General features: G+C 35.8%; 2 protein-coding genes across 4 annotated transcripts in view; both read right to left on the bottom strand.

Annotated features, from left to right (window-relative positions):
• The window catches only part of LOC123554551 (uncharacterized), a 179,333-nt gene extending 156,294 nt beyond the window's left edge, over positions 1–23,039 (bottom strand). The window contains exons 1-5 of one of the 3 annotated variants that reach the window (XR_008371680.1): positions 22,438–23,039; positions 20,701–20,737; positions 20,383–20,481; positions 19,637–19,741; positions 15,852–18,832 (exon numbers count right to left, since the gene is read on the bottom strand). Coding sequence is in view for 2 of the 3 variants with exons in the window: in XM_053548026.1 (XP_053404001.1) it covers positions 18,420–18,832; positions 19,637–19,741; positions 20,701–20,737; positions 22,438–22,722 (840 nt within the window). In the remaining variant the exon portion in view is untranslated. Of the gene's footprint in view, positions 1–15,851; positions 18,833–19,636; positions 19,742–20,382; positions 20,482–20,700; positions 20,738–22,437 lie in introns of those variants that run through there. The other 2 variants (XM_053548026.1, XM_053548025.1) reach the window with 2 other exon arrangements.
• On the bottom strand, positions 6,754–7,119 carry LOC128558219 (uncharacterized). The gene has a single exon (XM_053547089.1). The coding sequence runs from the start codon at positions 7,117–7,119 to the stop codon at positions 6,754–6,756; it is 366 nt and encodes a 121-aa protein (XP_053403064.1).
• Positions 23,040–23,245: the final 206 nt, after the last annotated feature.

The raw sequence follows: 23,245 nt of genomic DNA, 5'->3' as shown, positions 1-23,245 counted from the left end.
AGAAATCGGAAAAAATTACATTTTCAAGGCTAAAAGCTTTTGAATACGACTTTTTGTATAACACTGCAGACGTAATTTGTCTCGCATAATATTTACTTAATCTTGAGCTGAGCGCGAAACTATTGTACGGGTATATAAATATAAAAAAGATATAATAGCTTCAGGCTCAGCCTTTGATATTATAGATATATGTTATAATTGTACTTAAGTGTATGAAATTATCAACTATTATTCCATAGAAAATAAAATTCAATAGAAATCCATTCATTACACCTAGTTTAATCTTACGCTATTGACTCCGGTACAAGTCATACGACATTACAGTATTTGACAAGCAATTCACAGTGAGATAAATGTGCTCTTTCTATGTAATTGGTGATTTAATATTTTCAATGCGTATAACGTAACTAAATTATATGTATAATATTTCGAAAGACCTTAAACAACATTTTTAAAAATCATCAAAACAAGATTTCAGTGTAAACCTTGGTTTTAGATGTCGTTTAGATAATATTATATCAACAATCCCGCTACGTTTAAATACTTGTTTTATGATTCAATATTGTTGGTACGAAATCTGCCCAGTTGCTAATGTTAAAGCCTGAAATTTTCATAGTTTCGCACTTCGCCGTTGTGATCTCGCGCTTCGTCTTTCACGCTTCTTTGTCATTGGAAGGCGATACCCGAAGCGCGAGATCAAAATGACAAAGCTTTTTTGTTTGTTTGTTTTTTTCTCGAAATTTTTCGCTTCACCAGCGTGATGTTTAGCTTCACCATCGTGATTTCGCACTTTACGCTTCACAATACGCAAAGTGTTCACAGCGCGAAATCACGATGGCTTCACCATCGCTATCTCGCGCTTTATCCTACAGCTCGCCAGAGAAAGAGATGCATGAAGCGCTAAGCGCAAGGTCACGATGGCAAACTGCAAAATAATTTAAAAGGAGTAAGAAACATTTTGCAGAATACTGTTTTAGTTGAAGAAAAGATAATAATACATTTTAACGAAGTTGACATAATGCAGACGTCGATGACATTCGCCGAAATATTTTCCCTATGCAAGGCATCAGTTTCTTATTTGGTACATTTGTAACAATATCATGAAACTTAGCATGTCTTTGTTGACTAGTATTCAGTTTGGAGTTATGGCAAAACAACTCTCGAATATATACTTATACACACATCTCTTGTTATCCAATCATAATGATGTTTTGAAAGAGTGTTACCACCAACCATCTGTTTTGAATACTGCACACATATAACATGGATCAATGAACCACAAACTGCACGTGCAATATTACACGCATACCTAGTAAAATAATACATTTTATATAAACGAATAAGAACGAATAAGAACGAATAAGGTTTTCGTGCAATGTTTAGCTTCAAATACAAAATGCACCATTTGCGGTTCTCAGATGAAAAACTATTATGGGGAGGATACCAAGACCCATACGCATTACCTCTGCGTACTATGAAGAATGCCCTACCTACGCGCCTGTTAATAGAACATCACTTTTTCCAACACCTATTTTTCATGAAAGTTATATCATAACTTAAGGTAACGATGAAAATAAAGAGGGAGTGTAATAGTTCCTAGTAAAATGCCAGTCAGTTGTGGTCTGCTACCCTAAAATATGCTAATGTCCGCACAATAAACCCCTACTTTCGGTTTCGATCCGCAAAACTTGCAGTGTGGAGTGTAGGCCTATAAACATAAACCATCTTATTTCATGCAAGCATGATGTATTCTTGCAGTAAAATGTGTGATTAAAGCACTTGTTCCATGCGAATTTTCAAAAAAAACAAAACATGCAGAAATTAGGATCTGTTTACTACTGGCTTCTTTCGACTACTCTTGACGAAAAACATTTTCGACCGAATTACTGGCTTTATTTCTGAAAAGGAAGCTTAGAAACATGGGTCGATCGCAATAAAATATTTGACAAAAATCATAGAATTTCTGAACAAATTCAATTTTGTTTTTGCTATGAACATTTTATACCCCGTAACAACTTAGATAACAAGACAAAATGTACGGAAGCAATATTCAATTGAAAATACACATAAGAATGTGTCTATGTAGATGGATCTTGATACTAAGTTGATAGCGAATTTGAAGCGATGTGAGAAATTTTTCTCCGGATAGGCTGCTTACAATAGCTGGAGGGCATAAAATACCAACGTTTTATCTTTATCTTGGCTGGTCATTGCATGTTATCGCTTAATTAGAAAATGGGTCTGCCTCAATGTAATGCTCATTTCAATAACGAGGACGGTATCCGCTCGATTGAAAGAAACAACGAGGATGGTACCATGGTACATCGTCAGAGGTATCTTTATTTCTACACACTGTCTTCGAAAAAATCGGTTTAATTTTACTGTGATTCTAGCTTTTGTGAAATGAAAGTAAAGGATAACACATAGAATGACTGTTTTTCATTTTCCTTACAAACATTTCCTCATATAATCCGAAATAATACCATCAATCGTGAAAATATATACCATCGCCTTAAAATATCTTCATTTTGGCAGCAAAAAAAACGTATTTTTTTCACAGTTATTCAGATTATATTAGACAGATATTTGACATGGATATAGTTAAGGTATGATCTTACACATTCAATACTAAAACTTTTCAAATCTTCAGTTAAATACGGAATAATAACCTGTTAAAGGTGTGAATTTCCTGTTCACCAACATGTACATAAATCACACGAGGGCGGTATCGCTCACACGAGTAGGTACCCGAATAACCAGTGTGATGGTTAGACCACAAGCACTCCTACAAGTGAACGTGACTTGTATTCACTGCTTATTTAATTGAAGTGAGACGGTCAGTATTCCTTGATTCTGTACCATTTATACTTTAGCTGTACTTGACAAAACTTCCACGTATAGAACAGATGTAGAGAAAATGAATGACTGCACGCTTATCTGACAACCTCCACATATGGTTCAGAGTCGGAGAAAAGAATGACTGCTGGACATAATATTTCAAGTCAAATCCACATAAAAATACTTGTTAGTCTGCAAATAAATATACACGTAACCCACTATAACGAATAATGAACTATAATGAACAGTGCATACATTTTGGCACTACAGACATTTCAACATTGCATATCATAACAGCCAACTTTACAGCTTAAGGTCATTTTCGTCGAGCCCGCTTGCGGTGAGCTCGATATAATCGTCACTTTGGCGGTTCAGTGTAAGTGCGTGCATGCGTGCGTTCGTGCGTGTGTGCGTCCGTCCGTGCGTCCATCCGATTTTGTCCGGACCATAACTTTGACATGCATGGACCAATCTTGTTCACATTTAGCCTGAATATCTCAATGAGAAGGCGTATCATGCGCAAATCCCATGTTCCTATATCAAAGGTCAAGGTCACAGCCAGAGGTCAAAGGTCAAGTTGAAGTTTGTCCGGAGCATTTCTTCTTCATGCATGGTGGGATCTTGATGTAACTTGGCATGAATGTTCACCATTATGAGACAGAGTGTACTGCGCAAGAACCCGGTCCCTAGGTCCAAGGCCAAGGTCACACTTGACAGCAGGCAGGCTCGACATTCTGCCTGTGGGCATACTTATTTAATAATGCACCTACCGAAATTGACCTGCTATAAACTACGAAGGAGCAAAATGTTAACAAGTTCATTGTGGCGAACGAAAAATTAAACAAGTTTCTTTACCTGTATCAAAAGATATATATACAAGATACTTGCCTTTTCTGTAACACATAACTTTCTCTGTAATAGATGGGAACTGCGACCCACAGGCATGCTCATTCTGATTTCGATCGACTTCAACCGACGCTGCATCCCGACTAGACAATCACAGGTACCATGAGCTATATAGCCAATGGCGCTGAAAGTATAAATTTAACATGCCGCACACAGGACGTAATATGCGGTATTGATCTAATATTTTACGACTGCTCCAGAAGGGGCAACGCCTGAAGTTGCGATGCTTGTGTATCTGGGGCACCTTTCTGAAATGCCAATATCATGTGTAGATAAGATCTGTAAAGCTAATAGCCAGATATTCGTATCAATTAACAGATCTCGATTTTCCCATTTTTAGCGCATTTGCGCCTAAACCGGGCGTCAAATGGGCATTACTCCACCCGCAGAATGCATCCTGCACAAAACAAGACACCGTTCATGCTGATATTTACATGTTTTTGAATAGTTTGCTTTAAAACTAAAGTGGGGCGTCTATCCAGCGGTGCACCTTCCGAAACGCAGCAACACGAAGGCACCCGACTTCAGCCGACCCGCATTTTACTGCATACTATTCAGCTCCTTTTTTCTTTTCGTTTTCAGGAAGCAAATTTATGGCTACCTTGTGGAAAATAGGCCCAAGAACGAGTGAAAATCTAGGAACTGTATTCAAATTGATCTGAAGTAGCTGAATTTATACAAAACAAAGAACAACATCTTTTATTGGTATATCGTAAAATAGACAGACGGATAAAAATATTTACTTTGAGCATTCGAAAAAAGAACAAAAGACACTTGTATATCCATATCTGCTAAAATTAGATTAACGAATAGAGAAAACAATAACCAGGTCAGAGAGCTGATATAACTCCCGAAGGGAGGCATAATAGTTTTCAACTGTCCGTCCGTTAGTTCATTCGTTCGTTCGTTCGTTCGTCACAACGTTAACTTTTTGCATGAAGGCGCTTTACTCGCGAACCACTACGCCCAGGACCTTCAAACTTCACATGCTGATAGTACTTATTGAGTACACGACCCCTGTTGACTTTGGGATCACCTGGTCAAAGGTCAAGGTCACCAGGTCAAAGGTCAAGGCGCTGTGGGGTCATTTGTTACCATTAGTGACAGCTCTTGTTTTTCTTTACATTTTTCAAAAGTAGTACTACGTGAAAGTCGGGAAAAATACCTCCGAGATTTACAAGAGCATATTAAAGTATGCAAGCTAGACGGTACAATGATCTATTCTAGCAAATGAGAGGGAAACATGTTTTCATATCTCTGGCCGAACGAATAAATTTTGATTACAAACACTTGTCATGTTCTGTGCATTCTTTCATGTACGGTTCCTACATGGAGCTACGCCAGTGTACTGTGTATAGAGTATGACAGTCTTCTAACGTTTAATGAAGTTAAAGAAAACAACTCACCGGGTGATTCTTTTGAGCCTAAGAGCTGCAAACGGTGTAGAAGCACTTTAGTCTATCATTCCGAGGATCACGATGGCTGCTGGATCCGCAACTGCCGAAAACTTGTGCCTAGGTTGCGAAGTTTGCTCTGTGTGTCTACTGCAGTTGTGGGTAATTCATCGCTCCGAAACAATCTGCACTTTTACCTGCTGTTAAGTCGATCTATTTTGATTTTCCAATTTGACTGGAGAACACGTGGTCAGCATTTATGGTCAAGATAAATTCGGTGAAATTTTATGTTGCTCTGCCGCTAACAAGAATTGAAATAGCAGAGCAAACGTTTCGAATCCAAAGAACGAAATTCACGCTTTTTATACGCCCGAAGGGACGTATTATGTTGTGACGCTGGTGTCCGTCTGTCCGTCCGTCTGTCCGTCTGTCCGTTAGCAATTTCGTGTCCGCTCTGTAACTCTTGAACCCCTTGAAGGATTTCAAGGAAACTTTACACAAATGTTCACCACACCGAGACGATGTGCAGAGCGCATGTTTTGGATGTCTCGCTTCAAGGTCAAGGTCACACTTAGGAGTCAAAAGTCATATCAGTTTGTTTCGTGTCCGCTCTGTAACTCTTGAACCCCTTGAATGATTTCAAAGAAACTTGACACAAATGTTAACCACACCAAGACGACGTGCAGAGAGCATGTTCCGGATGACTTGCTTCAAGGTCAAGGTCACACTTAGGGGTCAAAAGTCATATCAGTTTGTTTCGTGTCCGCTCTGTAACTCTTGAACTGCTAGAAGGATTTCAAAGAAACTTGGCAGAAATGTTCACCACATTGTAACAATGTGCAGAGCGCATGTTCCGAATGACTCGCTTCAAGGTCAAGGTCACACTTAAGGGTCAGGGTTCATATATGACTTTGCTTTGTGTGTATTGCTCTGCATTGCAGTGCTTTTGTTTTTATTTGGCAGATCTCTTTTTTTTTATACTTACAATAATTTTTTTTGAATTACTTCCCTTTTATGTTACTATAAATAGCTTTTTTTAAAACTTTTTTATTATTGGCCGTAGGGAAAAACCGAGACCACTTTTCTGTGGTACAACATGGACATTACCTCCAATTTTAAGGTGTATTTTACATACCTTTACCTGATAAGGATTTTTTGTAGACTTTGAATATTTTTTTTTGTGGACTTAGATTTGTTTTTTGAAGTTTTCCTTTTGTTGTTCCAGTCCTTTGGGGCTAAAACAGTCAAGTTCTTAAAATTTTGCTCCCATCCTATAATGTAAGCCTTCGGGCGTATATTGCCCCGCTTGGCGGCGCTCTTGTTTCATAATGCCAAGGGAAGCAACCAATGTTCTCACACGAATAAACGCTATGATATAACCGTTGTCGTTACGACCCTCCAATATTGGACAGATTTGCAGGGGTCCATAAGCAGATTTATTATGCACAAATGCAACATAAATCCAAATATTCAACATATGATATACAAGCTAAAATTCAAACGTTTACCAAAATTTTCTTAGTATAAAAAGGGGCATGTTGTGTAAATACAGTCTATACTGCTAAATGTAGACGTTGTCAGCCGAGTCTGCATCTGTCACCGGATGTTTCGCCCCTTATCTCGAAACACCGTCTAGATAGCGGGGCAGGGAGTGTTGATCAGTCACTACAAGATGCGTCGTAGCCGGAGCCAACTTGACGCTCTCTCTCTGCACTGCAGCTTTTCTAAGTGCATGGGCTGCGGTCTTTCGGGCTCTTCCTTTAATGTCCACTGCTCCTAGCATTCTCCACACTGACTGTGGTGGAAATCCTCTGCATCCAACTTCTACTGGGAAGACCAAAGTCTTCCAACCTCTATCTCTACAGGTGTGCGCAAGATCTTGGTATTTTCTCTTCTTGAGCTCGTACGCTTCATCTGCTCTCTCCTCCCAAAGGACAGTAAGTTCCACCAATACCACTAACTTCGGAGACCTGGACCACATAACTATGTCTGGCCGTAAAGATGTGTGGCTGACTTCCTAAGGGAACTTTAGCTTCTTCCCAAGGTCTACCAACAATTCCCAGTTCTTGGATTCATATAGAATGCCGGTACTTATTAATTTTGAAGATTTCTTCTCTCCTTCTTTCACAAAGTTGATAAATTGTGGTCCTGTCCGATTTAGGAGTCTCTCTTCCTTCTTCTCTTTCTCCAGAATGTCTGCCATCTCGCAAAGTAATGATCGTGGCGCCATCTATACCGACCTTAAGAAAGTGCGGTGTTATACAATGACATCATATGGCGTAATGATCCTATGTTCCCGCACAGTGGGCAGCTGGAATCTTCCGATAACTTCCACAGCTTCAAATTTGTCGGAGAGGGCAACATGTCGTATACAGATCGAAGAAGGAAACTCAGTTGAAGTAGCTCGTATCTCCACAGCTCCTGCCAGTCAATCTTCCTCTCTGGTAAGTTCCACTTCATCCAATCCCCTTTTGGTCAAAGTTGGACTTATCTTGGTGACCTTGTCTCCTCTTCTGCTCTCCTTAGTTTTTTCAGTACCATTAATCTTCTCTCCACTTTATCAGACTCCCTCCATCGTTGATGGTGCTTGGTACCAAGTCCTTTACTGCCCGTGTTTGTTGATCCTACTATGTCCTAGTGTTTGAGATTACTTTAAGCTTGTTCCACTGCTTGGCTCACTGACCACTTCCTCCTAGTTCTAACTTCTATACCTGCACCTCGTCAGTTGAGTCCCCGAGTGTCAGCAGCAGGCGTGTCTTAGCAACTTTGTACTCCCCGACCAGGAAGTTGAATGGCATCTGCAGTTTTGTTGACCGGCTGTATAAGCCTATACTGGTGAATGATGGTGGCAGGCCTAGCCACCTCCTTAGATGCTTGCTAACCGACTGATCCAACGCATCGACTATGCTGATAGGGATTAGGTTGACCATTAATGGCCAGATAAGTCTAGCCAGGAGACCATGCTGAAAATCCATGCTTTGTACTTCTCGGGGAGTTCTGACCCCACTGACCTCCTCAGCCCTTCTTCAACCTGTTGTTTTAACCTGTCTTGACTTTGGGTGTTGTCCTTGAGCGTGGAATCAAACCACTTTCCCAAACATTTAACTGAGTTGTTGACGAACTTGTCCGATACTTTCCCCTTCGTAACTACCAAACACCTCGACTTTCCTGGTTTAAACGGCATCCGCACCCATAACACCGTCTCGTCAAGTGCTTGTAGGATCCATCTCGCATGAATATGTGTTTCTGTAGTGACAGTCATTGGATGGGAGACGAATCCCAGTGTTTGTCTGTGGGCCTCTTGATTCCCTCTCTGCTGCTCGGGTAACGAACAAGATGACAGAGATGTTGCATCCTGTGACAATCCCCTTCTCGAGTGGAATCCAATCTATTGTGAACCTGTTGCACGAGAACCTTAGATGAATGTTGTTGAAGTAGCTCATGATCAAGTTGCTAGTGTGCTGTGGGACATGGAAGTGCTATAGTGCCAGCTTAATTAGTTGGTGGGGTATGGAGCCATAGGCGTTAGCTAGATTAACCCATACTACTGTAAGGTCATTTTGATTGATTCTCGCCTCATGTAGCAGTTGTGTCAGTGCGCTGGTATTCTCGACACAACCAGAGAATCAAGGAATTCCTCCTTTCTGTACAGAGGTGTCGATATAATCGTTCCCTATCATGTAGATCGTCATTCGCTTGGCTAGGATGGAGAAGACGAACATCCCTTCCACACTCAACAATGAAAGGTTCGGAACTGTCTGATGGTCTTCGAGTTCATATAAAACAAGTTTTCATTTTATGTCATGTTCTGACTAAATTCACTCATTTTATAGTACCTTTGCACTGAAATAAAATGTATTTGATATTTTTCACTTTGAAAATATCGGGTATACTTTTAATATTTCGAAAATTCTCTGAAAACATGTTTTAAAGATAAATGTATCTAAGTAAGAAGTAAAGACCTGTAATAGACCTTTCTAACGTAAACGTAAATCGGAAACGGATTACTGAATCCGTAAATGTTATTTGCAAATAATGGTCTAAGGGAGATACTATTGCATTACTATTGGATGAAATTGTCTCCCCTAGACCACAAGTTAGCCTAAAATTTTACGAATTCAGTATTCCGTTTCGTAATTACGTTTACGTTAGAAAGGTCTAATAAGAACTATTTCGTTATTAATAAGATACCTTTTCCACAACTAGTGTAAGGTTCGTGTTACGGAAAATTTATTTATCATTACACAAAATGTATTTGAATTTGTTTTTCTTCACGATAAATGTGTCAGAACTTTCGTATGGGCTAAGTGATAAATCCTCACAGAAGACAAAATATTCCTCTAAAAGTTTTCTAAAGTATCCAGTATTTTTGATGGTGCTTCTTCTGACTGAAACTTGAACACTAAGACATTGAGCGGCAGAAACTATGTAAATAAAACTATAAATGCACCTATTGCTATTTTATGTAAGTGATATTCCTGCGTTTTACTCTTCGAACATATTTGTAAGCTTTTCTAACATATCATTAATTCAAAATGTTGTCCATTGTAAATAACCTTTTGACAAGGTTTAATCTAAAATAATCTACCTTGTTAAATGAATTTGAAAAATAGAATGACATGTCAATTTGTTTTTTTTTTGTTTTTTAATTTAGAAGAAGGAAACGAAAGTAAACACCATCTGTCAACAAGATTCAAATTAAAGTAATGAAATCTTGGATCTTGTTATAAAGCTGTTGATGTTAACATGTGTCGCAAACAAAGAGAATCGTGTTCAACAGCTTGTGTCTCAACAGGCGTTATTCAAATATTTTTTTAAGTGAACGTCTTTGTTTTTATTTTATCCTCACAATTTTGTATTTAAATAAAAGGTGGCTTGAATGACAAATTTGAAAATTTCTGACTCCACAAAGGCCAGTAATATAGACAGCTTCTTGGGCCTCCTTGGTTGAGTAACGGAACATTTTTCTTCCATCGCCGTTGGCTTCAGCTCTGCTCGTGACGTCATGTTGAGAACTCATCTACTTTGCTTTTGAAATGTCAGTGGTTGCAGAAACCATATACCCTTAGCCTACCATTTTCTTTTCCGTATTTATCATATTTCTTTCTTTAAAAAATCAAAGTTTCATATGCATTGCCGTATTTATTTACTACATTTATTAACGATGGACATAAATTTCCTTTACATGGGTTACCTTTAATTACACTCAACAATGTTTGATACGGCCATGTTTGAAGGTTTTATAAGGCTTCGGTTGCATCATGTTCTGAACGTGATTAGATAAAGCATGCCAATTATTGGATATTTTGAACATCATAACATGTCTTTCTGAGTATTTATCAGATTCGTTTCTGCACAATGACATGCATGTCTGTGCATTAAAGATTCTCGTACTCACAATTATTCTAAGGTTTCTGTCTCAATACTTGACTGTCTTACAAAGCTACTCCAACACGCAACTGACTTTATCATTGCAAAGAAATAGAATCTTTTTCTTTCTAAAAGACTGATCCAAAACAAGATTTTTTTCTGCGATATTATACCAATTTGAAGTAGGAGGAATGATTGATAACCGTCTTTCTATACAGTGTCAGTTCGCAAGTGGTCGGATTTGTTTGATGTGATGTTTTGCCCCATGTTTTCAGGTATACTGCTCTCTTTTCTGTTTGTATGTTGTCTTACATAGATTCGACCAAATAATGAATTGCACTTTATATATCTTTAAAACACTTCTGACTGTTCGAAATATACATGTATATATTTAAACTTTGAATGACTTTGAGATAACCTGCGGTAGGCAGCGTTAAGAATATTCTATGCACTAGACGAAGACATGCCTAAAGTTATACCACCAATTTGACAGGACATTTTTGAGTTTTTGAAAGGTTTTGGTTTTCCCTGACTTCAACACTTTCTTACAATTTTAAATGCGAATACGAATAACCGTGTAGTAGACGGACGTGTTAATTACGCCACCAAGTTATCACCCTTTTCAAGACGGATATAACAAGAACTTTCTATTAAGAAAAGAACATTTTGGCAACCAAAAGTTTTCACACTGACTTTTGTGTTATCCAGGCGATAATTGGATATGTAAAACACCTTCCTGGTGGCGTAAGAATTTAATTTATCAGAATTTAACCTAAACTGTAGAGCCTCTCCCAACTTTCTTCACATCTGCCCCTTTAAGGGGTCATTTAATTTTATGAATAGAAATACCTTTAAATAACTTCTTAACATCAACCGCTTGGTGGATCTTCATCAAACATAGTCTATACCATCATTATGAGGTATTCTCCCATATTTTTAATGGGGGTAGTCGGCGCCATTTAGGGAATACTAATGTAAAAACAGAGAATTTTCAAAGACTTTTCCTCATGAACCAGTTGATAGATCTTGACCAAACCTTGTTGTAGCATCCTAGTAATGTCCTCTCTGTACTTCATTCAAAAGATTTACAAAACAGAGAAAAGAAGAAAAACTTCAAAAACTTTTAATTGACAGAATGAATTGCTCAAGTGGTATTCACGTATTTCGAGGCAAGTTCTATAGGTCGCATTCCTCCTTATGTGACCTCATATTTAAGAAATAAGGATTCCACATATTTTTTTCAATACTTTGTAAATTTTAAATGTAATACTCATACTCATTATCTACCTTTTCTACAACCAGTTTACGGTTAGTGTAACTGCAAACGTATTTACTGTAATACTGTTATACAAAACGTATTTGAATCTGTTTTTCTTTGCTTTAAATGTGTCGATTTCCTCATATGGACTCGGTGATAAATCCTCACAAAAGACAGAATATTCCTCTAAAAGGTTGATATAGAATCCCGTATGTTTTAACGATGATTCTTCTGTGTGAATGAACCTTGAGAACTAATAAATTGACAAAAGTGCCGTGTGGCGGCTATAAAATGTCTTCCCGTACTTGGATTCAGTGTTGTTATATTTCCTGGCCCTTTGGGATCATGGAGTCCATTCAGTATATGTGTAATAGAGTTCCGCTTAAGCCGGTGTCGGAGAGCGGGGTGGGGGAGGGGTCGGGCGTGAGAGGTCATGAACAGACTCAATTGAATCGAGTCTGCTATTATTTTGCAGGGTTGCATTCTATGCTTCTAAAGGATCTTTTTACAGATTTTATTAACAAAACTTTCAAAATTTTACATAAAGAAAGCATTTGTAGTATGTTATATTACCTGCTTAGTTTATTTGTAACTAATACCCGATATTAAAAGGTGGCTGATACCGGCACTAGAGGCTTCATGGAATAGAAAATGAAAGTCATCTTAATTAACTATTTTGTGACAAGTCAAAATAAAAAGGTTGAAGTGCAATAGATTATATGACTTGATGATTGAACATACCACGTCTGCATTTACTTGCAGATATTCTTTTTAACTTTCATTTCATGGTTCCCTTCCCGCAACTGAATTTTAACCTTAACAAACCATTCTGAATCATAATACATGCAAGTAGAATTCTGATGCTTTGCATAACATTCGCCGAAAGAAGTTGATTTAGAATTAAAGGTTTCACTAAAATTTATTTTAAAACTAATTAAAAGGAACAGAGGACAAAGACAAGGGCCAAGTGATATGTAAATCTAATGGACAAATTCCCATCTAATTCAATATAAAGGTGAGACTAAGGAGTTTTTGCAGGTCTCGTTAACTCAGCCTTTTACTGTATGCACATGTTTGTATCATTATTAAAATATCTTGTCGCATTGTCCTTTTAATATCCGGATAACAGATTCTATTTCGTTATGGTAATACTATCAATTTTAACATAGACGTCATAACAACGATTTGATTAATGTCTTTGTAACTTTATATACCATTATATGATCTCAAAGGATATTACCAAAACAAAACTTGCACATTTTCTAATATTTGTCTTTCTTGTACGATATTTAAAACAGATATAGAGCAAATTGAATATTTGTCTTAGCCACCTCTTTAAGGTAGTTCTGCACGTTTGACATACCGAAAGTGATGGAGGAACATCATTTATCCGGATAACGTAAAATAAAGCCTGGATTCGGCGTACGGAAATGAAAACCGTTTTATGAATTAATGGTTACCCATGCGTAAAACAATTACAATGGCAACGTTACTACCTTTCTAAAGTTACATTCTTTAGATATCAAAACATCTGACACGTTTAATAATGTCCTAAAACCAGCTTTAAATGAGCGGATTACTTTAATCATGGGCAAATATCTCAATAGCAAGCATACGGACCTATTTGTTTAATGTTTGTTTTGAATATGGCATCTCAGTGTTTTTGTTTCAAAAGGAACAAATGTATAATGGCTAATAAAATAAACCACCTTCTAGTAGAAACCGATATGGGGAAAGAGCAATACTTTACCAAAATATAGTGATTTCATCATAAAGGCCGATGTTCTGTTTGTTAATGTTCCAGCGATGAATAACACTATAGATTAAATTTGAAAAGGAGGAAATAATGTAATAATTTTTGTAATAATAGTACAGTCAACGTGGTCGTAGATAGCATTTTTGCACATAATTTATATGATGATTAAGTCCTAGGTATCATATTTTTATTCATTTTTCACTTTTCTAGGGTTTCTGTAATTTTACTTGGTGGAGAAATCATTATTCATACCGACCTTGTTACTATTAGAAAGAATTGTGAGAATCTGATGAAGAACTGTTTGTGAACCTGATAGATCAATGATTTTCGTGGATTTCTGCCGGGAAGCAAGATTCGCTTACGTTTTCAAAGATACCACGTTCGTGGCATTTACACAAATATATAACCATTTAATGCGTGTCCTCATACTTGGAAACTGTACTTGCATTGAACGGGAAAGATATACACGTTTATAAAAGCATTACACTTGATTAAACCGTAGATCTGTATTTTGTATGAACCTCCGAATACTAGTTTCGTTTGTTCATTTGTGCGTTTTATGATTTAAAACACATACTTACTTTTAAACGATTAAAATATCAATTGGGCTTCACATTTAGTCGCCTCGCCTCGATTTAGTATCTTTTAAGCTCTCGACATATTTATTCGAGCACTGTCATATTGTGCATCTCTTTTAAAGGAAAATTGTTTGTTTTCTAATAAAGTAACCACTTTTGAATGGGTTAGTTATGCCTTTACCACGTATATTTTAACTTCTTGGATGCAGTTCTTTAATCTTTAATGCTAAGAAACAGGCGCGTATTAAAATATAATTCATTCTATGATTAGCTGGTGGCTACATAACTGATCACATCACAACGGATCCTAGCAGGATCAGAATCTTGTCACTAATGCCTTTGCCACAATGCAACAGCTTATCGTGTTGTACGTAAAGCCCACGAACTTTTGTGGTTTGTGTCAAGTATTATGCTTTGTGTTTGTTTTTTTTCTTCAGCACAGAGGATGAGGAGTCGGACGCACGAGGCATTGCATGAAACGCGCAAATTAGTATGACCTGCGCTCAAGATTACAAGTCGAGTTATTTTGATTCATGATGATATGTTGAGTACTCGAGATAATTGCATCATAATTTTGGGTCCTCAATATTATATCCCACCGAATAAACCTGTTTTCACTATATATTAAATGTCACTGTCTTTGCTGCTGTGATACTCTATATCAAAATTTTACTATCTATTGGGTGCTGCTGTAGATGCTTTGTCACTTAACGCAACGGACGATTGGCTTTCTTTAATGATCATTTATTCTCCCAGAAAATAAGTTAGGGTGACTTAAAGTTTGTCATGTATTTGAGAAAACTGCTTTAACAGATGGCAATGATTATGAAATGAAGAGAAATGAACCGTTTATTATAATTGCATTTTGTCACAGCTTTCTCAAAACATTTTAAATTTAGTTTAGTCAAGTTTTGTTTCTTTTCCAAGAGATAATCGCGTGAATTTAGATTCAACATATATTGTGACTGATGGAGTAATAGTATTAAGTTATATTGCTAAATCTCGATATCAGTGGTCCGTGGTCGAGTAGTTTAGGCCGTTGACTTTCAATCACTTATCCCTAAATATTCTGGGCTCGAGCTTTTGTTCGTGACCTCGTGTTAGAAGAATAACAATACATGTATTACATGTCCTGTGGGGAAAAACCTGTTTATAAGAACACGACCCTATAGCAGTTCATAGATGTGTACATAATACATACGCAAAAATGTATGAACATAGTAAAACATATAAACAATGAGGAAGATCGGAACAAATAAAAGAAAACACAGTGAGGCAACGCATTGAAACGCCATCCTTCCAGCTGGCTTGTGGACGGCCCTAAAATCATGTGGGCATTAGCATATTGGGTCTTTTTCAACGATAGAAAGCTAGAAAGGCAATAGTCAATGTGACTTGAAAGCAAACTTTATAATGGTTTTAGTCGTTTTAGCACAGAAATTCGAGTGACTAAGCATTATTTTATACGGACGCTATTATGCAATAATGAATTTACCATATGCAGGATACCGCTTGTAATTCAAATGCGCAATTACACTCACTAATTGTTGCTTTCATTTTCATTTAGACTAAAGGCAATTTATTTGTCATCTGCAAAACACAAGGGCATTAATGTAACAAAGGAAATATCATATTGCTAGATTGAAATCAACAAAGATGAAATTTTAATTCCATGTGAACTCTTTGTTGTTTCACAAGTCACTGAAACGCCTTTGTTATGTGGCATTAAATGTTCAAAAGAAATATGAGAAAGTTTAGTCATTCAAATGCTTTATTTCACAAACCTAAATTTGAACAAAATCGATACAGTTACAATACACACTTTGCTAGCAACAAACATATATATTTTTCTATTGCTATTGTTTTATTTCTTATAGTGTTTTTGGTGTACTTTCACTGATGTCTTGAATCACGTCTGAATAGCCCTTCAACCAATGTTTTCATCTCACTTTTAATTCCATTGGCCTTACGAGTTGCTTATATAATGATTATATATATTATACATATACAACTAATATATGCAATAAATTGTAATGTCTGACAAAAATCAGAAAAGAATTTAAAGCAAAGTATACAAAGCTCAGAAGTTTTAAAATCAGAGAAATAATTATTGATAATCACTTACTTTTTTATGCATTTGACTGCAGATATTGCATTTCTTGAAACTAACCATAGTAAAATTATGGTTAAGGCATATATTCTTTAAATAATTGAAATATTTCTGTAAAATATTGTAAACTTATTTCTGTGTCACGTTTTTTTGCTTTTGTAGAAACGTGAGAGGAAACAGCAATTCAATTTTAAGTTAATATTAAAACAGCTTGGATAAATATCAAACAGGGAATGCCACGTTCCAAAATCGCAGTCTCCCAAAAACGAAACTCACAACACGCAGATGTGCATACTACAAACACACACACACATATATATAAAGCAATCACACGAGGACAAAACGACACAGTGAGCACCGCCTTGGAACGGTCAGCGACAAAAACAACACTGGGGAGCTTAAACTGGTTTTTGGTGTGAACCAAACCTCACTCTTACCCCACCTCACTCTTACCCCCACCATGTTCCAAAGCCACGGGACATGTAAATAAAAGTAATCCCCGCCAGGTGAATCTCTTATGTTCAGAACATATCATTTACGTTATTTCGTCTTGGTTTATATTCATAGTATTTAACAAAAGGTTTAGTTAGTTCAGATACATGTAGAAAAAAAGCATAGGAACATATAAAGCCGAGTGTATGCCTGGATATAAAAACTTATTTTTGAAGACGTATCCCGAAACTGAATCTGGGTCAGTATTTAACTTGGTGTTTAAACCAAGTATCAAATCAACTGTCAATCAGGTAATATTCGTCATCTTAAATCGCTCTTTTTGCAATGTAAATGATATAAATTACTGAGTTTTTAAGCTTTGAAGAGGAAAAACAGGTAAATTGATGATATGCTTAATACCAGTTGCTTTATACACAGTTTTAAATGTTTAATTAGACAATGTGTTTGACAAAAAAGATGTTAAACATAATACCTTTTAGCAAGCCTACAGAAAGAATCCAAAAATCTGCTGAAGTTTCTCAGAAGATGTTGACAAACATAGTTGAATCATAAAAATCATCGAAATCCCATTTTGTATCACAGTTATACTTACATGAAATCGCTGACCAAACTGTTTGTATTGAGATGTAATGGTTACGTGTGTCAAGTCGAATGTGTTTTTAACTCTGTCAAACCGAGTCTGCTATTATTTTGCTTGGTTGGATTCTATCTTTGCAAATGACCTTCTGAGAGATTTTATCATTTATAATCTTCAGGATATGGTGTGAATCAGCTTTAATTGAATGTAGCAATGAACTAGTGATGAAATAAACCCCACAAGTAACGATGAAAAGATAAGTTCAACAATGGAAACAAAATCAAACTGTATCCATGCCCACCTCAATTGATAGTTACAAATGTTATATAGCTTTCTATCCGCTTGCTCTTGAATTTCGTGCTTCTGTTGAAATTAATAACTCACTAATTTTACGTCGCAATTTAATGCTCCAACCGTAATTCTCTGTACACTGTAAGACCGATAAGGACTGTCCTGGAAGAACAAAGCCCGAGTTGCATTCGACACCTACTGTCTATTTAATGCTCTTCATATTCCCAGTTCTTTTCTTTGTGAATCAAAACGATCTTTCAATTCTCCGCAATGTATACTTTAAGCCGGTACTCTCCTCTTTAACACCTTAATGTCAATACTTTAACACATACGTATGACCTGAGATTAGGATGGGGCACACTAAATCTTTCAACTGACTGTGAAGCAGCTTCATACCTGCCTTTTTCCTAACGTAGCGTTTACAAAATCTGTTAAACAAATCTCCAGTTATCTATCTTCCATTAACGTTTAAAGTAAAAAAAAAATAGACTTAGACTTTAAAGTGCTAAACTTTTTTTGTCCTATATTTAATTTAATGATACTTAGCACGAATATGGCATCAACTCAAAAAAAAGGTACGCACAGTTTCTGCAGTATACCGTTATTACGAAGGAAGTTATGGCAATTCGATTGTTTTTACTTTTAAAATCTAAGTCAAATCTCAGGCTTAAAACGCTGATGAATAAGGACACTGGTCATCATTCTGCATAACATCTCTAGCAGTATGGCTAGCTCGAACTTCTTTCTATTCCATCAACTAGACTTCCGCTCTATCATCTGTAAACGTTATGGCACATTCAATACCTCTCATGTTTAGGAAACATTCACGGCAAACATTTTTCTTGAAATTCAAACCATAAACTAAAAAGCATACTCACAAGCAGAAATCTATAATGGGAAAAGTCCAAAGTTATTTCCTGTTGAATTATGTATCATCATATCTGCGTTACTAACACGGACATAAATTTTATCATTTCGTGACAATTCCAAATGGCTTCCGATGCGTAAACTTGACACAACATTTTCCGTTTTGGTCGTGTTGAACAATGCTCTTCTTCCAAGTAATGTTTGCTCATATCCGTACACGCTCTTGCAAATTCGGATTGAAAATTTTCGCGGTCTTCCAAAATTCTTGATCCCATTTTCTCCTTGTCGGCTGATGTTGAAATGTGCAGATGCGTACACAAAGTATGTCCTTCCTTCTGGTGTGATCACCTCCCCTTTGTCATAATACACTGAAGGGTCAATATGACAGTTTGCTGAATGTTGATTCCAGCGAAGTTTTGTATCAGAACTTACACCTGAAATGTTATGTCAGTTCTGTTGTGAATTCTGTTGTTAAAAGTACAACATTGTTTTTCTTAGATGTTTTAATTGTCTTAAGTTATACTAATACAGCCATTTAAGTTTTTTTGTATATAGTATCATGTGCATTCAAACGAACCGAATAATTTTTGATTAATCCTTAAGTCATCTCTTAAAAACTATAAAAAAAAGGCTTTATATACACACAATGTTTTATTGAATTAACCATGAAGACTTTATTCTCAATAAAGAATCAGACTATTCCTGTTTTGCTCTTTTGTAAAATAACAAACTTTTATTAGGCTCTATTATCCAGAAACATTCTGCCGATTTTATAACTGTATAGCTATATAACTAAACAAGAACTAACGGTGAAAGAAAAATATGAGTGAAATCTTTTCCTACATATCACAAAATGGAAAATAATTTAGCTGTCTTCCCAGCTTTAACCAATACTTATTTCCATTCTCTTTTAAAAATTTGTATAGATTTCAAAAACAACATCTTTTACTTGTTTTCTTTTTAGAATGCGCTCCTGAATTAAAGTTTTCAGGTTCGAAAAATTAAATTACCTTTTAAAGTGTACGAAATATGAATTCTTTGAGTGCTTTTATACGCACACTACTAATACATTTTTTCTTACATTGTTGCTAAGAAAATATAAATAAATTGGAAGAACTCGATGTTTCTGGGTTTTTTTTTTAAATCTAATGGACTTGTGTACGAGTTTTAATTGTACGTGATCAACAAAGTGAGCAACATAAAGATCTTTGAACATAAAAGATTCATAACGACAATACCTGAAAGGTTTTGATGTTTTGATATTTCTGAGAAGAACACGGTCAGATATCCAGACTTCTCCGCTAAGCTTTCATTTCCACAGGAAAGATATTGCTCATCTAAACCTAATTGTAGAATATGAAATTCATTTATAAACGTGTACCACTCTGACACTCTGACAGGACATGCAAAATGCACGCATACATGAAACATCAACTGTTTCATTTAAATAAGAATTTTGTTGTATTTTGAAAACCTAAGTGATTCCATTATTGGATTAACGAGAATATTTGAGTGCTGGATCAGTAGTCACCACATCTTGTTCGAATGGATAATAACCGTTTATCATAAATAATATAAGAAAAGTACCTAATCTGACATCATTCTCACACACATCACATAGGTTAAAAGATATAATTTATAGTACCTTGCCTTTTACATTTAAACATTTCAAATTTGACCCGCTCGCTTAGCTCAATACGGAGAGCGTCTACAGATCGCGGGGTCGTGAGTTCGATCCTCGGGCGGGCGTATGTTCTGCGTGACGATTTGATAAAAGACATTGTGTCTGAAATCATTCGTCTTTCACCTCTGATTCATGTGGGGAAGTTGGCAGTTACTTGCGGGGAACAGGTTTGTACTGGTACAGAATCCAGGAACACTGGTTAGGTTAACTGCCCGCCGTTACATGACTGTTGAAAAACGTCTTAAAACCCAAAACAAACAAACAAACAAACAAACAACCATTTCAAATGTATCGTATCACCTTATTGACATATATTGCTGTATACAGCCTAACGTTTCCAAGCCATCCTTGACAGACCATCCATGAATATTCCATGTACGCCGGGAACAAAAACTGTGTCTAAACAATTTAAGCGATAAAGATAAAGCTAATGAGTATTCTAAATATTATGATTCGCATATAAAGACACTTTACTACAAGTATATCTACGAGCATGGTAGTATCATTTTGCGCAATATGCATTATCAGATAAACGATCATACGATATTATCATATGTAATTTCATTCTGTAATTATCAATTTTAAAAAGAATGACGACAAAGAGACAAACGCATTTACCTTTTGCTAATCGAAATCTGGCTTCCCTTTCTACAACCTGAATAAAAATCAAATGTAAATGTACGTTACAGATACGTTATAGGTTATGTAAGTTACATCTGCTTATGGATTCAAGCTACAATATAGATAAGTTATAGTCATTGTAAGGTATTATAGTTTTGCTTTGCTATTTCTACATATTGTTACGTTTACTATCAGGCTATCAAATACAGACTTAAACTAACAAAGTCTGTTGAGATCAAGTACATTTAATCTGTAATACTGTTTATTTCTTTCTACATATGGACGATGAAATTATCTCAGAAAACCATTTTCTCTCTAGAATTATGTTAGAGTCAGAGATAAGAGTCACTGTAAATTGATTATATGTATATATAAAGAAGATTATAAAGCAGATATTTATTTTAAATGACTCTAACTACTGATGCCAGTCTAATACATATTGTAAGCACAAAAAAATGAGGAGAAGACATATTGCCGTAATAATGGCATGTTATTTTTAAGGGTAATCATTGACCTGCTTGTCCTTTAGCCATTACTTTGTATAAACTTTATAAACTAAGTTTTACATTAGAATTTTGTGAAAATGTGTTAAGCTTTTAATATTTTCATTAGATTTTATTGGATTCTTTATATGACATTTTTTTTAATCAAGAGTTTTCTGAGCCACTTTAAGTAAGATCTGTTGTTATATATTGTAATATTTTTTTATAAAGATCGATGTTTCAGTGATTAAATATTTGTGTAATGTTTCGAAAAAAAAAACTTTTAAAAAACTTTTTTTAACAATAGAACTTAGCTAACACTTTTATGGTTGCAACGACTGGTGTATGATTTTAAATTTGAACAACCTTTATAATAATGTGTCTCATTATTCGTAAGTATTGAGCTGGCACTTATTAATCTTCGCCAACATGTTCAGGCGCTTTCGTATTATTTGTACCCTTAAAATATCTACATAATTAAAAATCCAATCTAATCAATAAATGACTTGGTGGATTAGTGGTAAGCTCTCCGACTTTTATTCACGTTGCCACGTGTTCAATTTCGGTTCACAGGAAGTCTATTTAAGTCTCGACACGTTTCCGATAATGAATTAGTTACTACACTAGGTTATCTATAAAATTTAAGGATAACATTATACACCTGATTTTACTTTTGAAATAAATCGTATCTGATGAAGCATGTTAGCACAGTACCGGTAATCTTTTTTTTATAAAACTAATCCCGCTTAAGGCTACCTTTATCCAACTTTTGAAACAGAAACTACCGTAATATGACTGAAAATATATACTTAAAAAGTATTTTGATTTTTTTTAAAAGTGCCTTATGTTATAAGCTTCCTGTTCATTGTAGATAACTTAGCGGTAAATTTGGAAATTTGCAACAAATGCTGAACATATCCCACCTGTTCAAAATTTATTTCATTTCAATTTCGTAAATATGTCTTAAGTATCAGGATTTTCTTTTCCCGTTTATGACGGCATGGACATTTTTATGTTTTTAATATTCTACTGGAAGAATGATACGCTTTTCTTCTACGTTAGTTCATCTAATGATAATGCACTTATCAAATGATAAAATAGCACAAATTAAGAATATTCACAAAAAAATCGTTATTTCAAATTCCAAGTATTTTGTGAGCACATTCTTGGTAAGAAACTTTCTGTTTCAAGCTTCACGGTTTTACTGCAATTGCATTCATATGACAAAATTATAAACTTAAAAATGCATTACCGTTTGAACGGTTTCTGTTGCGTTGTCTTTGCTACATATGTATTTTCCTGCGTGATCTATGAAAGTTCTCAAATCGCCTTTCTTCACATCAAACGTTAGACAATCTTCGTCCGCACTCAATGAGAGGTCTTCACAAGGCACTGGAAATTCGGTTATACTTGCCTTATTTAAATGCAGTGATTCCCTTTCTTGGTAAGTCACATATCCCACGAACGAGACTAGGCTTCCATTTATGCCGAAAAGAATTAAAAGAACTGGTATTACCCAATTGTCTGCTCTATACATTCCTTCCTTTTTTGAAGTACTTATTGCGGTTTAGAAGTTATTTTCCATTGATTCTTTACGAACCGGCATATTTCTTTGCAGTGGCACGGATCGTTTTCTTTTTGTGTTATTTAGTTGTAGCAAACGAAAAACAAAAACTGAACGGTATGAAACTGCGAATTTTGTCAAAACTACACCTGCTGTGCACTGTAAATCCAATCTACAAACTGTTATCAAACTGTACAGTCACTAGGAAGTATATCACCGAAACGCATATATTAATGACTGAAAATCGTTAAACCACCTACATTGACTGGCCACAAAGCAACCCAATATTTGTGCGGGGAAATGGGTAAAACGATTTTTTTTCACCAGTTTAAAGGTTCCTGTGAAGTTTGTAGTTATTTGGAAAATTCACATATTAATGAATGAAAGATCACATATCAATAACCTAGATATGTGTCAATAAGACCACTCAATAACTATCATAAACTGATCAATTTTACCTGTATGGAACACTTCACTGCGGACTTATCCCTGCTTT

This window comes from Mercenaria mercenaria, chromosome 7, assembly GCF_021730395.1.
Source record: "Mercenaria mercenaria strain notata chromosome 7, MADL_Memer_1, whole genome shotgun sequence".
Classification (NCBI taxonomy): Eukaryota; Metazoa; Mollusca; class Bivalvia; order Venerida; family Veneridae; genus Mercenaria; species Mercenaria mercenaria.
This window is presented reverse-complemented; position numbering and strand designations above follow the sequence as displayed.

Bases quoted from the DNA above. Each gene is read 5' to 3' on its own strand.
- LOC128558219 (XM_053547089.1), bottom strand. From the start codon at position 7,119: ATGTGGTCCAGGTCTCCGAAGTTAGTGGTATTGGTGGAACTTACTGTC.